Source organism: Macrobrachium nipponense, chromosome 46 (genome assembly GCF_015104395.2).
Source record: "Macrobrachium nipponense isolate FS-2020 chromosome 46, ASM1510439v2, whole genome shotgun sequence".
Lineage (NCBI taxonomy): Eukaryota > Metazoa > Arthropoda > Malacostraca > Decapoda > Palaemonidae > Macrobrachium > Macrobrachium nipponense.
The window spans coordinates 22,032,987-22,045,330 of record NC_061106.1 but is presented as its reverse complement, the minus strand read 5'-3'; the positions used below and the strand labels follow the sequence as shown (position 1 = coordinate 22,045,330).

Genomic DNA, 12,344 nt, shown 5'->3' with positions numbered 1-12,344 from the left:
GTGGTAAAGGAGTGCCAGAAGTGTCATTTCTTAAGTACTCCCAAAGTGAAAAGAGAAAAAACTCTAAAGAGCCATCCCTAATGGTCTTGTCTGCACAAGACAAGACTCCTAGCCAGTCTGACATGGCTGATAATGCTTGGCAGTGGACAATCTTCTAGCCTGTGTTCCCACTGTACAGTCAAGGGAGCTAAAAACTTAAAAACCTGTCAAAGAAAAAATATCTTTGCCGAAGAGAACGCAGAGCACTGAGAAGAGTCGATGAACACAAAGTCTTCTTAGAAGGAGACAGTGACTCCCAAGGACGGAGTTTCCCTGGTGATAACAGATAAAAATCTTGAACTAACGAGAGGGAGGAAAGGCAAAATAAGCTTTCCCCTGCACCTTATTAGCTGAAAGCCACTCTCCCATATCCTTGAGAAAATTCTGAAGGATGAAGAAAGAGCATTATTTCATTTCAACTAATTTTTGCTTGAAAGGAGCCAGTGATGGTTCATCTTGCTCTAAGGTTAACGGTAAGTGGAGAAACATGCATGGGAGTGGCCGCTTGGTGCTCAGAAGCAGGTGCCCCATGATGGATTTAGGATAATTTCATAAAGTGTTTAGTATCAAAAAGCAAATGAGATCTGGTAGCACTGGGCCAGGCACTTGGGTAGCGGCAGGTGCTCAGGAGGTGGCGCTGCCTCTCATATAGCTACAGTGTGACTACAAGAAGGCAGAGTAGTACTGACCTTCTTATATTGCTTAACTGGAATTGGATCTGAATGCCAACCCACATCATCTGGAGGGTCTTAAGCTGTCTAGAAGAATCCTGGACTTATTTCCTGTACCTCCTGTCCATGTTGGAAGTGACTGTCACTCAGGCAGGGCTGCCATTCGTACAATAATTATCACACATATTTGACTAAAGTACCTCTGGTACAATATACGATACTTTCTCCAACTGTCGTACATTTATACACTAAATCTGGGACTTGAGCTACTGATTAAAAAGCATTTTCATCAAGATTACCTAAATGTTTTGCTGATAAAGATTTAGCCATTACATATTATACACCACCATCCTATTACTTTAGAGCATAGTGTAATGGTAAAATTAACAATAATTTTTCACGTGAATACAATTTATTCTTATGATAAATTTGGTAGAGAAACAATAATTTTGAAGTATCAGTATGATAACTTGGTGGACTCATAAAGAGATGCCTTTCCAATGGCTGTCAGCTGACACCTGGGATGATCATGCAACAGGCTTGATTGAGGGAGTGACTAGCCATGGGCAAACTGCTTCAGCCTCCCTCGGATTTCCAGTATGTTTTCTCCCAGGATTAGGGGAGTATGACAGGAACTTTGGTCTAGGAGAACCGATGGGATGGATAGCCACCTCCTCCTCTTGAACTTGTACACTTTTTTGGTGAACACTTTTTCCATATTCACTCTTATCAAACCTAGATTCGAGACTGGCAATGACAAAAGGGTCAGAAGCAAGGGAGCCAGGCACAGGAATAGGTGGATGAAAAGAAGGAGGGCAAGGATAAGGAGAAAAGTTGGGAATAGCAGTAGAAGGAATAGCAGGCTAACTTCTGGCCTGGGTCAGGAGTCTTTTTAGGCAATGTGACCATCTCTCGGCTCTAGAAACTGCTTCCACTTCCTATTCCTTTCTAACTTGTTTAGGTGAGATCTCAGAAAATTTTCTTATCCCAATCAAGACATTCAGCACAAGTTTTTTCCCTACTAAACTCCTGTTCTCAACACTTACTGTAAACAGTGAAGGCTAGAGGAACTAGAATCAAACATAATATGAAAATCCTCATCCTAAATGCTAATAAGTTAACAAAGCTTGACAGCTACTCAAAATTGAGCAATAATACTTCACCAAATCCAGTTATACGACCAAAACTCAATGAACATTAGCTGCTGCTGACACCCGATGTTTACTCGAAAACTGGCATAAACAGAATGAGGTTTTCTGCTGAGTCGTTTCCAGTATTCCTGTTAGTGGATGGGACTTGTCAACTACACTAAACTATTGAAGTGCTATTGCAAATTTTTAAATAAAGACTCTTGCGTGAGTTAGAAACTATAGCTATGTAATTACTTGATAAGTTGCTTATATAAAATTAGGCTTCCAGTACCTTAGCTACATAGATAACAGCAAAATTACAACATGTAATGAGAATTAACTTTGGATTTGACATAACCATGAAATTAACACTTGAAAACTTATCTACATGCAAAATAAATAAACAACTCACTTTGAAAAGAGTTTTTATTTCTGCATCCGCATCACATTGTGTCTTCACAAAAAAAACTTTATTGGAATCAGGAAGATTCTTTACCCTGTAATCTATCCCGGAGTCCAAATTAATAACCTGAAATAAACAACATAGTCCTTAATTGAAAATAATGTTTCATACTTGAGTTGCGCAAATTCACAATAGCATGAACTTTTCATTGGAACCTAACTAATTATCAATTGCGAGTATTTCACAGACACATGAACCAAATGCAACATTTTCGAATCATCAAGAAACCCTGCAAAAATGTATGTTTTCAAGCTTTGTGTAAATTAAATAACATAGAATATGTAATAAAAATAATAATTCTCTCTCTCTTTTTTACTGAGATGAGAGAATTTTTATGGTACATGTATGTATTGTGTACTATGTTTATTAATCTTTTAAAATATCTTACTATACAGGGGAACCCCCCGTTAACAGCAGAGGTTCCGTCCAATGCTAAGCGAAATTAGCCTCTTACTAACCCATATTCAAAAGTCTACGGGCATCACAATCCCCTTACGGTGCCCTAGACTTGTTGACTATGCCTTAGACAGTGTTACAGCCAGATATTTTGCCCTAATATGTAATAACTCTTTAATGAAAATGTGGAATTTCATTTGTCTAATCATTTACAATGGTCTGCCTGGTAGTTCTACAAATTTTTAATGTCAGATTCAATGAGCTCGTTGGTAAGTCATTTAAAAGCACTTCATAAAAGAAAAAATACCTGTTTACATTAAATAGAATCAAGAAAATTGAGTTAAGTAGAGCTCAACTGATTTTTCCAAAGCAAAACATGGATCGCTTTATTTGTATTTTATAATACTACTATATGTAGTAATATGAGACTACATACACTATTATTGGATACAGTGAAGTGATGCATAACTTTTCAAAAGAGCTAAGGAACAGATGCATATTCATTATATTTGTATTTTAGGATAGTCTCTTGGTGCTTCGGTAAGTACCGAAATATGTACCGATAACCAGACAACAGTGCCATCTATTAATGAAAAAAACAACCAAGTCTAGTTCACTTATTTACATAAATTTTCAACTTAAAAACTCTTCATATAAAGAAAAATAACCTTGTCACATATGAATAGAGTTTCTAAAGATTAATTTACGGTAAATAGAAGTAAAAAAATTGCTCTGAATTGAGTTAAATATGGCGAAATAATCTTAAATCCACCCTCAGCTGATTTTTCCAAACCAAAACATGATCAGACTGTTTGTATTTCATAACACAAATAGTAATACACTACATACAGTACGTATTACTAGATAAAGCGAACTAAAGGATAACTTTTTGAAAGAGCAGAGGAAAAGATGCAAATTTGTTATGTTTGCATTTTATGAGGCTGTCTCAGCACCTAGCCTAATAAACCGATTAACCAGACAACGGCGCTATAAACCCTACGGAATGTAAAACCCAGTTATGAATATATTTAACAAGTGCCGTAAAACTCAAACGCCGCTAACCAATGTGATGGGCGTTGTCTGTCCATCCGTCTGTCATTCAATCATGGCCAAATGGCTGGTCTAATGGGCATGAAAATGATATTTTTATGATAAAATAATGTTTTACGTATACTTACCTGGTAGTTACATATAGCTGTAGTCTCCGACGTCACGGCAGAATTTCGAATTTCGCGGCAGCGCTAATTGACTGGTTAGGTGATTCCCGTACCCCTCCCTCTACGGGGAATGTAGAACTACCACAACTAAACCTCAGAATTTTGATGCCTACCTGTCCATGTGAGGGGAGGTGGGTGGGCTCTAATGATGTAACTACCAGGTAAGTATACGTAAAACATTATTTTACCATAAAAATATCATTTTTTACGTATGCAACTTACCTGGTAGTTACATATAGCTGATTGGCACATTTTGGAGGTGGGACCATGGCAGCTAACCATATTTAATGAGGAATTTCTATTGGAATTTAGTAGTTCTCTTTTAGTCCTTACCTTTTAAGATAGCTGACTTGAAGGTTACTGCCTCTTAAGTCTGCTGATCTTGAAAGCCTTGACGAAGTACATGGAGCCTTGCGTCAAGCTATAGACACGTACCCAGCATTGGCGAGGTATATGGAACCGTGCGCCAAGCTATATATACGTACCAGCATTGGCGGGGTATATAGAGCCGCGCACCAAGCTAAAGAAGTGTACCAGCGTTGGCGTGATATATGGATCCGAGCACCAAGCTATAGACACTTACATGTAGTCTAGGACTAACCGTGGACTGACATGTGATAATTATACGTCTGCTCATGGAGCCGTACACAATAAACAATAAGGACAACAACAACATGGGTAATCACCTTCACCTAAATATTTTGACCCTTTACCTAAATGGACTGTAGGGTACCACTAGTACACTTCCGTACCCTCAGACACCCTTAAAAACAACACCAAAGATCAAGTTAAAAATTATTAGGAAGGATTGGCTTCCTTTCTTCCCTTACCCAACACCGTGCCAGTTACTACAAAGGTCCCAATATGGAACAGTTTTCGTACACTGCTTGAATCTCTGTTAAATAATGTGTTGCAAACACTGACTTACATTTCCAATACGTTGCATTGATAATGGCGTCTAAAGATAAATTGCGTTTATACGCCATAGAAGTTGCAACAGCTCTGACTTCATGGGCTCACTCTAGCCAGATCAACCTCTGGTTCTCCCAACTGAGAGTGAGCTTCAACTATTAAATCCCTCAAAAAAGGATATTGCATTCTTAGAATAATATCCTCGAAGGATTTCTTACTGAACACCAAAGATTGCCTGACCCTCCTCTTATTTGTTGAGTCCTGTGTATATAAATACTTCAGGGCTCTTACTGGATATAATGATCTCTCTGGTTCTCCCTCTCCTACTAACTCTGAGAGACCCTTTATTTCAAATGGTTGTGAGGGTGACTCGTTCTTTGCTAAAAAGCCAATCGTCGATGTGCATATTGCTTTGTCTTGTGCAACTGCCACTCTTTTATCGATGGCAACGTGAATTTCACTTATCCTTTTGGCCGACGCTAGAGCCACTAAGAATAATGTTTTCCTAGTGAGATCTCTGAAAGCTATCTCACTTAAACGGTTTGCAAAACCTCATAGATAGAAGCCATTTGAGCACTATATCTAGATTCCAAGAGATCACCTTATTTCCTTCCTGTTTCTTTGTATCAAAGGATTTTATAAATCTGACAGTTCCTGATTGTTCGAGACATCCATTCCCCTATGCTTGAATACTGAGGATAGCATGGCCCTGTATCCTTTGATAGTAGGAGTCGAGAGTTTCCTTTCTGTTTTAAGGGGGCCGGCCGGCTAATGCCATTTTTTAAGGACAGGACTTTGATATTCATACCACTTAATAAGGTGACTTGGGACATCTGTTCCCCCCCCCAAACCACATATGATTTTCGCCTCTGACCTTTGGTTTTGTGACGCCAGGGCGATTTTATTTAATCCGCGAAAATAACAATTTTTCAAATTCTATCTCCTCCCTTGATATTTAATATTAAGACCTGGGATTACTACCATATATAGACCTGATGTATACCTCCAATCGAATGGAGAGTTTTTTTTCTAAAGTCATTTTTTTTTTTTTGCTAGATATGAATTTTTCAATATGGTAAAAAAATAAACCCTATAAATCAGGAGAAAAAAAATTTATAAAAAAAAGACGAAACAAAAAGTTGGAAAAAAGGGCTCTATTTGATTGTTTTATAATGTCGTTCTGAGTTATATACCAAATTCCAATGTTATAGCTTTAAAACTAAGTGAGAAGATAGATTTTGAAGGTCAATAAGTATAGTTTTGAGATACGGGCGTTCACAGTTTTCCTTCGTATTTCTATAAAGACAATGTAATAAATAATGATTATTATGAATGTATATTTCTTTTTTGTGTAGTTAATAAACCAAAACTATTTTATTTATCATAAGTTTAATCATAAACTGACTGATCCCTTTGCTCATATATCGCAGCCTGGGGTCACTGCTTGAGGCAAGATAGGGCACTCCTTCCTACGCAATTCTCTCTCTCCCTTCACTAACTCGGCTTATTACTGCGAATTTTCTTCTTCTGTATGTTAGCGAGATGTTTCCTTGTATTTTCCTCTTTGGCATGAAGAAATTCTTGCCCGAAACAAAGATAAACAAACGTAAATGCAAGAAAATGTTAGAGGTGAAACTCGAAGGTGTACTCTTTTTTTTACAAAGACAATTTAATAAATCATGATTATTATGAATTTCATATTCCATTTTGGGTATTAAAAAACCAAAACTTTGTTATTTATCATAAATGAAGATCTCTTTGCTCAAGATCGTATAGCCTTGGGGACAGTGTGACGTGTACTGTCAGGCAAGAAGGGGGCGTTACTAAGCAAAACCCTTACTACGCAACCCTACCCTCTCTCTTCACTAACTACGCATATATTATGATATTCTGTAATAATACTAGAGCGATTTTACTTCGTCTGCATGTTAGCGAGATGTTTTCCTTGTCTTTTCCTCATTGGCATGATGAAATTCTTGCCGAAACATACATAAACATACGTAAAGGCAAGCGAATGTCAGAGGTGAAATGGAACGTTGTAGACTACTGATGTTCTGATGATCGCACTAATTCATGACTTGGACTTGGTAGCTGAGCTTGAAGTCTCCTTCTCGTCTCGGGGAATGTCTACAGATGCCATTTCTCCCAATTTCTTTGACAATAATTATAAAAAATTTACGATAATAGAAGAAATATTGCATTTTCTTGTACAGATCAGTGTTTTAGGCTTATTGAGTTATGTTAACTAATTCCCTGTAACTACTAAGTAAGAGGAATTTTGACAAAATATTTCGTATACGTATTCTCAATTGTCATATGAAGCTCCATGAATTTTTTCATGACTTTGCATTTTTCGCCCTATACCTCCATAGGGGTTGTTCCGGCCGGCCCCCTTAAGGAAAATAAGGAAGTCTGCCATTTGAATTATAGAGGTTTTAGTAGACGAGACTCCATGCTGTCTACACCAGGCCCTAAAAATTGACCATTTTGCCTGGTAGACTGCTGCTGAAGATTCTCTCCTTGGCCTGGCAATAGCCCGTGAAACTCGTCTTGAAAACCCCTTCTGTCTGAAGGTACGCTCGACAGTCTGAATGCGGTCAGACATAGAGTGGTGGATATTCTCGTGAATCTCCTGAAATGAGGTTCTTTGAATAAATCTACTCGCTCTGGAAGTTTTCCTCGGGTAGGTCTATTAGAAGGTCCAGGATCTCCGGGAACCATTCTCTTGCTGGCCAGAATGGAGCTATTAACGTCATTCTGACATTTGCGTGTTGCCTGAACTTTGTCAATAACTGCCTGATCATTTCATTGAGGAAAGGCATAGAGGTCCAAGTCCGACCAATCTAGCAGCATTGCGTCTAAAGCGAACGCTTTCTTGTCGGGTACGGGGTAGCAATATATTGGCAATCTTGTTGTCTTTTCTGATGGCAAACAAGTCCACTAGAGGTCTTCCCCACAGATTCCACAACTGCTGGCATACCTGTAAGTGCAGAGTCCACTCTGTAGGTAGTACCTGATTTTCTCCTGCTCAACTCGTCCGCTCTTACATTGTATCTCCCCTGTACAAACCTGGTGAGCATTCTTGTCCGATTTTCTTTCGCCCAGATGAGTAACTCCCTCGTCGCTTCGCACAGAGAGAAGGAGTGAGTCCCCCCTTGTTTCTTGATGTACGAGAGAGCTGTGGTGTTGTCGCAATTGATGACGACCACTTTTCCCTGTACTTCCTTGGCAAAGGCCTTCAATCCCAAATGTATTGCCTTTAGTTCTTTTAGATTTATATGCCACTGTCTTGACTGATTGTCCACAAGCCTGACACTTCCTTCTTTCCCAGCACCACTCCCCATCCTTGATCCGAGGCGTCTAAGAAGAATGCAAGGTTGGGGTTGGGTCAGTGGCCAAAGAGACAGACCCTCCTTGAGTCTTTTTTCTAACCTCCACCAAAGGAGATCTTGCTTTATTTCCGTCCGTTATTGGAAAAACAAAAGTGTCTGGGACTCTCTTTTCTTTCCCAACTTGCTCTGAGGAAGTACTGAAGCAGTCTCATGTAGAGTCTTCCCAGAGCTAAGGTCCCCAAAACGACTCATCCACTCGTTGGCTGAGCATGTCTTTTTGGCTAAAAATTGATTGACTTTTCTCAGGCATGAACTCACTCTCTGTTCTGACGGAAAAGCCCGAAAAGCTACTGAGTTCATCGTCACTCCAAGGTAAGTTAAAATTTGGTTCGGAATCAGTTGAGATTTTTTGAAATTCACTAGAAGACCAGCTCTTCGTCAGTTTGAATTGTCTTCTGCAAATCCTTCACACACCCTTCTTTCGACTGTGAACGGACCAGCCAGTCGTCTAAATAGAGCGCTACTCTTATTTCCTCTAGGTGTAACCACCTGCTACTGATGAGAGGACTCTTGTGAATACTTGTGGCGCTGTGGATAGCCCAAAGCATAGGGCCCTGAACTGGTATGTCCTTCCCTGAACCACGAATCTTAGGTACCTCCTCGAGTCTATGTGAATTGGAATGTGGAAGTACGCGTCCTGTAGGTCTATGGAAGCCATCCAATCTCCTTGACGAAGTGCTGACAAAACCGACTGGGTGGTCTCCATCGAAAATTTTGTCTTGCTCACAAATTTGTTCAGGGCACAGACATCCAATACTGGTCTCCACCCTCCAAAGTTTTCGGGACAATGAATAGGCGATTGTAAAAGCCTGGGCTGTTCTGATCTTTTACCAGCTCTATCGCTCTTTTTTCTAATAGAGCCGACAGTTCCTTTCTCACGCACAACGTTTCTCTAAGTTTGATGAGTAAGCTGTCAAAACTATCGGTACCTTTGACAGAGGAGGATGTTTTACAAACGGAATCGAATATCCTTCTTTCAGTACCGATACTGTCCATGGATCTGCTCCTCTTCGTTCCCAAACTTGCCAGACTCCTGGAGTCTGGCTCCTACTGGTGTGAAGGATTCTCTGCTAATTTCTTAGAAGTTGTTGTCTTATTGGGCTTAGGACCAAACCTAACTCTAGGCCTCGATCTCTGCAATCCTCTTGTTGGTGCTCTGCCCCGAAAGGGCTTCTCCTGCTCAGCAACTGGCGCTGGGCGTACACTCGAAGTCGTCGTGCCTTTCGGCTTCTTGGCCGACTGAGCTAAAAGGTCTTGAGTTGCTTTCTGGACCAGAGAGGCAGAAATTTCAGACACTGAATCCTTAGGAAAAAGGTTACACTTATCAAGTGGAGCGAACATAAGCGCCGACTTCTGGGTTCTTGTTACTCCCTTAGATGTAAATCACACCAAAGCTGACGTTTCTTGAGGATCCCAACAGTTAATAAGGAGGCGATTTCAGTCGCTCCATCCCTTATTCCTTTATCAATACAGGACATCACATTGGAGAAGTCACTAAAATGTTCTTCTGACAGGTTAAAAGACTTTGCCTTTCTTCCCAAGGCGCCAATCGACCAATCCAAGAAGCTTATTACTTCCATAAGACTGAAAACCACCTTCAGCAAATGATCTAATTCGCAACTCGTAAAGAAAATCTTCGCTGAATTCAAAGCAGAACGTCTGGACGAGTCCACTAGGCTGGAGAAGTCTCCATGGGAGGAGGCAGCGCTTTCCCAGGGAGAAGGCTTCCCCAGTTTTGTACCAAACTCTGCTCTTAGTTAAAAGTCTCGAAGGAGGGAAACAAAACACGGTCCTACCTTGCTCCCTCTTTTCTCGCAACCACTCATCCATCTTTTTCAACGCCTTTTTAGCTGAAATTGACAAAACCAGCTTAATGAAAGTCGAAGAATCTGGTTTAGTATCCCTAGCATACTGGGATTCAGGTGAGGCGGGAGTGGCTGGCGAAAAAGATTCTGGAAAGTTATCTAGGAAAAAGTTGAGTAATTGTTTGTAAGCCGATGACCGAGTCTCCTTCTCGCCTTCTACTGCTTTTCCTTCTGACGCTCCTGCTGATAAATTGTCCTCCGCTTGTTCTTGATCCACTGGACAGTCTAACTCCTGCTCCACCAACTGCAGTGGCTCTTGAGACTCCTCCGGTAAAGTTCTAATTAAAGAAGGCGTAGAAGTAAGAAGTGGTTGCTGCTTCTTACCAACTACCCCAAAAATATTCTCTAATTTTTTATTCATCTCTACTAAGAATTTATTAGAATGCCCTGAAGCACCCAAAACTTGACTTGGTTTCGTAAACTCTCTCTGTTCCAAGTCAATCAAGTCAGGCGTATGGCGCCTGGCGTCTGATACTACCGTATCAAAGCGCTTGGCCGTGTCCGAATCCTGCGTCTAGTAGCTTGGCGTTTAGCGGCTGCTTCTTGAGAAGCCAGGCGCTTTGGCGTCTGGTGTAACGCGGTTGTCGTGTCATCAGGCTGGCGCTTCTCTACTGGCGTAAGCTCCTTCTCTCGTCTAGGTACATCAGACTGGCGCTTATCAGTCACTTCGCGACTGGAAGACTTATGCTTCCTCCTCTTCTTCAACATCGGTCTCTACTTCCTCAGAAGTCGAAGAGAACGCTTCCGGCGCCTCCCAAAATCTACATGACGGCTCTTCCACAGAAGCCGCGATCTTCTTCTTGGGAATTGCGGCTGGCGAAACTTGTCTCGTTCTCTTTAGTGGACGAGATTCGTCCTTAAACCTCCAACCTCTGCGAGGCGAATCGTTTGCACTCGAAGAAGACAAAAGACACTTCTGCGATACTCCTCGAACCACCTTTGTAGCATTGCTCTTCTGCTCAGCCGAACTTGTGGCAGAATCGCCTGAGGGGACGACTGCTCGGATGTCAACTCCGCTCGTCTCCCTTTGGCTTTCGGCATGCCTCCTCCCAATGTCCGGGAGTTTGGCAGGGGCCCAGGCCTAGGAGAACGAGAGGACCGAACAGCCGCCTCCTCCACTGCACTATCACTTAACACAACACTTTTCTTTTTCTTATCTAGCATCAAGAATGCACAGATTCTCCTAATTTATCCATTGCTGCCATAAGCACGCTAAATCTTAAATCCATCTGTTCCCGTAAGCTGGCAACGGTGTTGGGTTCGGGAATAACGGTGTCATGGTCAGGTAATATGTTAGGCGGATCTGGGTTAGACATAGAACAAGGAAAATCCTGACTCTCTAATTCCTGAGAAGCTAAGGAAGAAGTGCTAGATGAAGCTTTCCTTAATTTATCTTTTTCTAGCTTTCTCATATAACTCTCCAACTCCTTCCAGCCTTTATCAGTCAAATCCTTACATTCATCACATGTTAATCTTTTGCTACAGTTTCTGACCTCTGCAATTAACGCACAAAGTGTGCGGGTCTAACCTAGCTTTAAGTTTAAGTAACCTGGTTTTGCAACCCTTGCTGCAAACCCTAAAGTGAGATCCCGAATCTGACATTTTAAATTTAAACTTGATGAAATCACATAATTGTTGCCTATCTGGCTAAATAAAGATAAATAGCAACTGCCGAAAGCCAAATCACAAAGAGTACGTCACCAAATCGATGAGTATCCGTCGTGAAAAAAACAAAGAAATTCCACCCAAACAAAACCGGTGTTCCGGTTGCGACGGCAGAAAAATTCTGAGGTTTAGTTGTGGTAGTTCTACATTCCCGGTAGAGGGAGGGGGTACGGGAATCACCTAACCAGTCAATTAGCGCTGCCGCGAAATTCGAAATTCTGCCGTGACGTCGGAGACTACAGCTATATGTAACTACCAGGTAAGTTGCATACGTAAAACTTAGCAGGGTTATAGTGGGGAACCTGAAGATGGTTTATAATGGGGTTTCATCCTACACTCCAACCAACCCCCTTCTGAAGAGGGTGGGGTTGAGAAAGGATTCCCTGAAACAGAACTGGATCTGCCTGTGTAATGGGGCTGGTTATGCCCGTAGAATGCTAGTAAATAATAATAATAATAATAACATAACTGTAATTACAAAATTTGTATGTGATAATATTTTAAAGAAATAAAATAACCTTTCCATTTCACTCTTAAGTAAGGACAGCTCTCTCTCTTACATAGACAAGAATTTTTATGGTACATGTAAATGTT

General features: G+C 40.8%; 1 protein-coding gene across 3 annotated transcripts in view; it reads right to left on the bottom strand.

The window, feature by feature from the left end:
- LOC135214803 (putative ATPase N2B) overlaps positions 1-12,344 on the bottom strand; it is a 108,813-nt gene that overhangs the window by 56,037 nt on the left and 40,432 nt on the right. For all 3 annotated transcript variants that reach the window (XM_064249170.1, XM_064249171.1, XM_064249169.1), the window contains one exon: positions 2,253-2,369. In XM_064249170.1, coding sequence (XP_064105240.1) covers positions 2,253-2,369 — 117 coding nt within the window. The remainder of the gene's footprint in view (positions 1-2,252; positions 2,370-12,344) is intronic.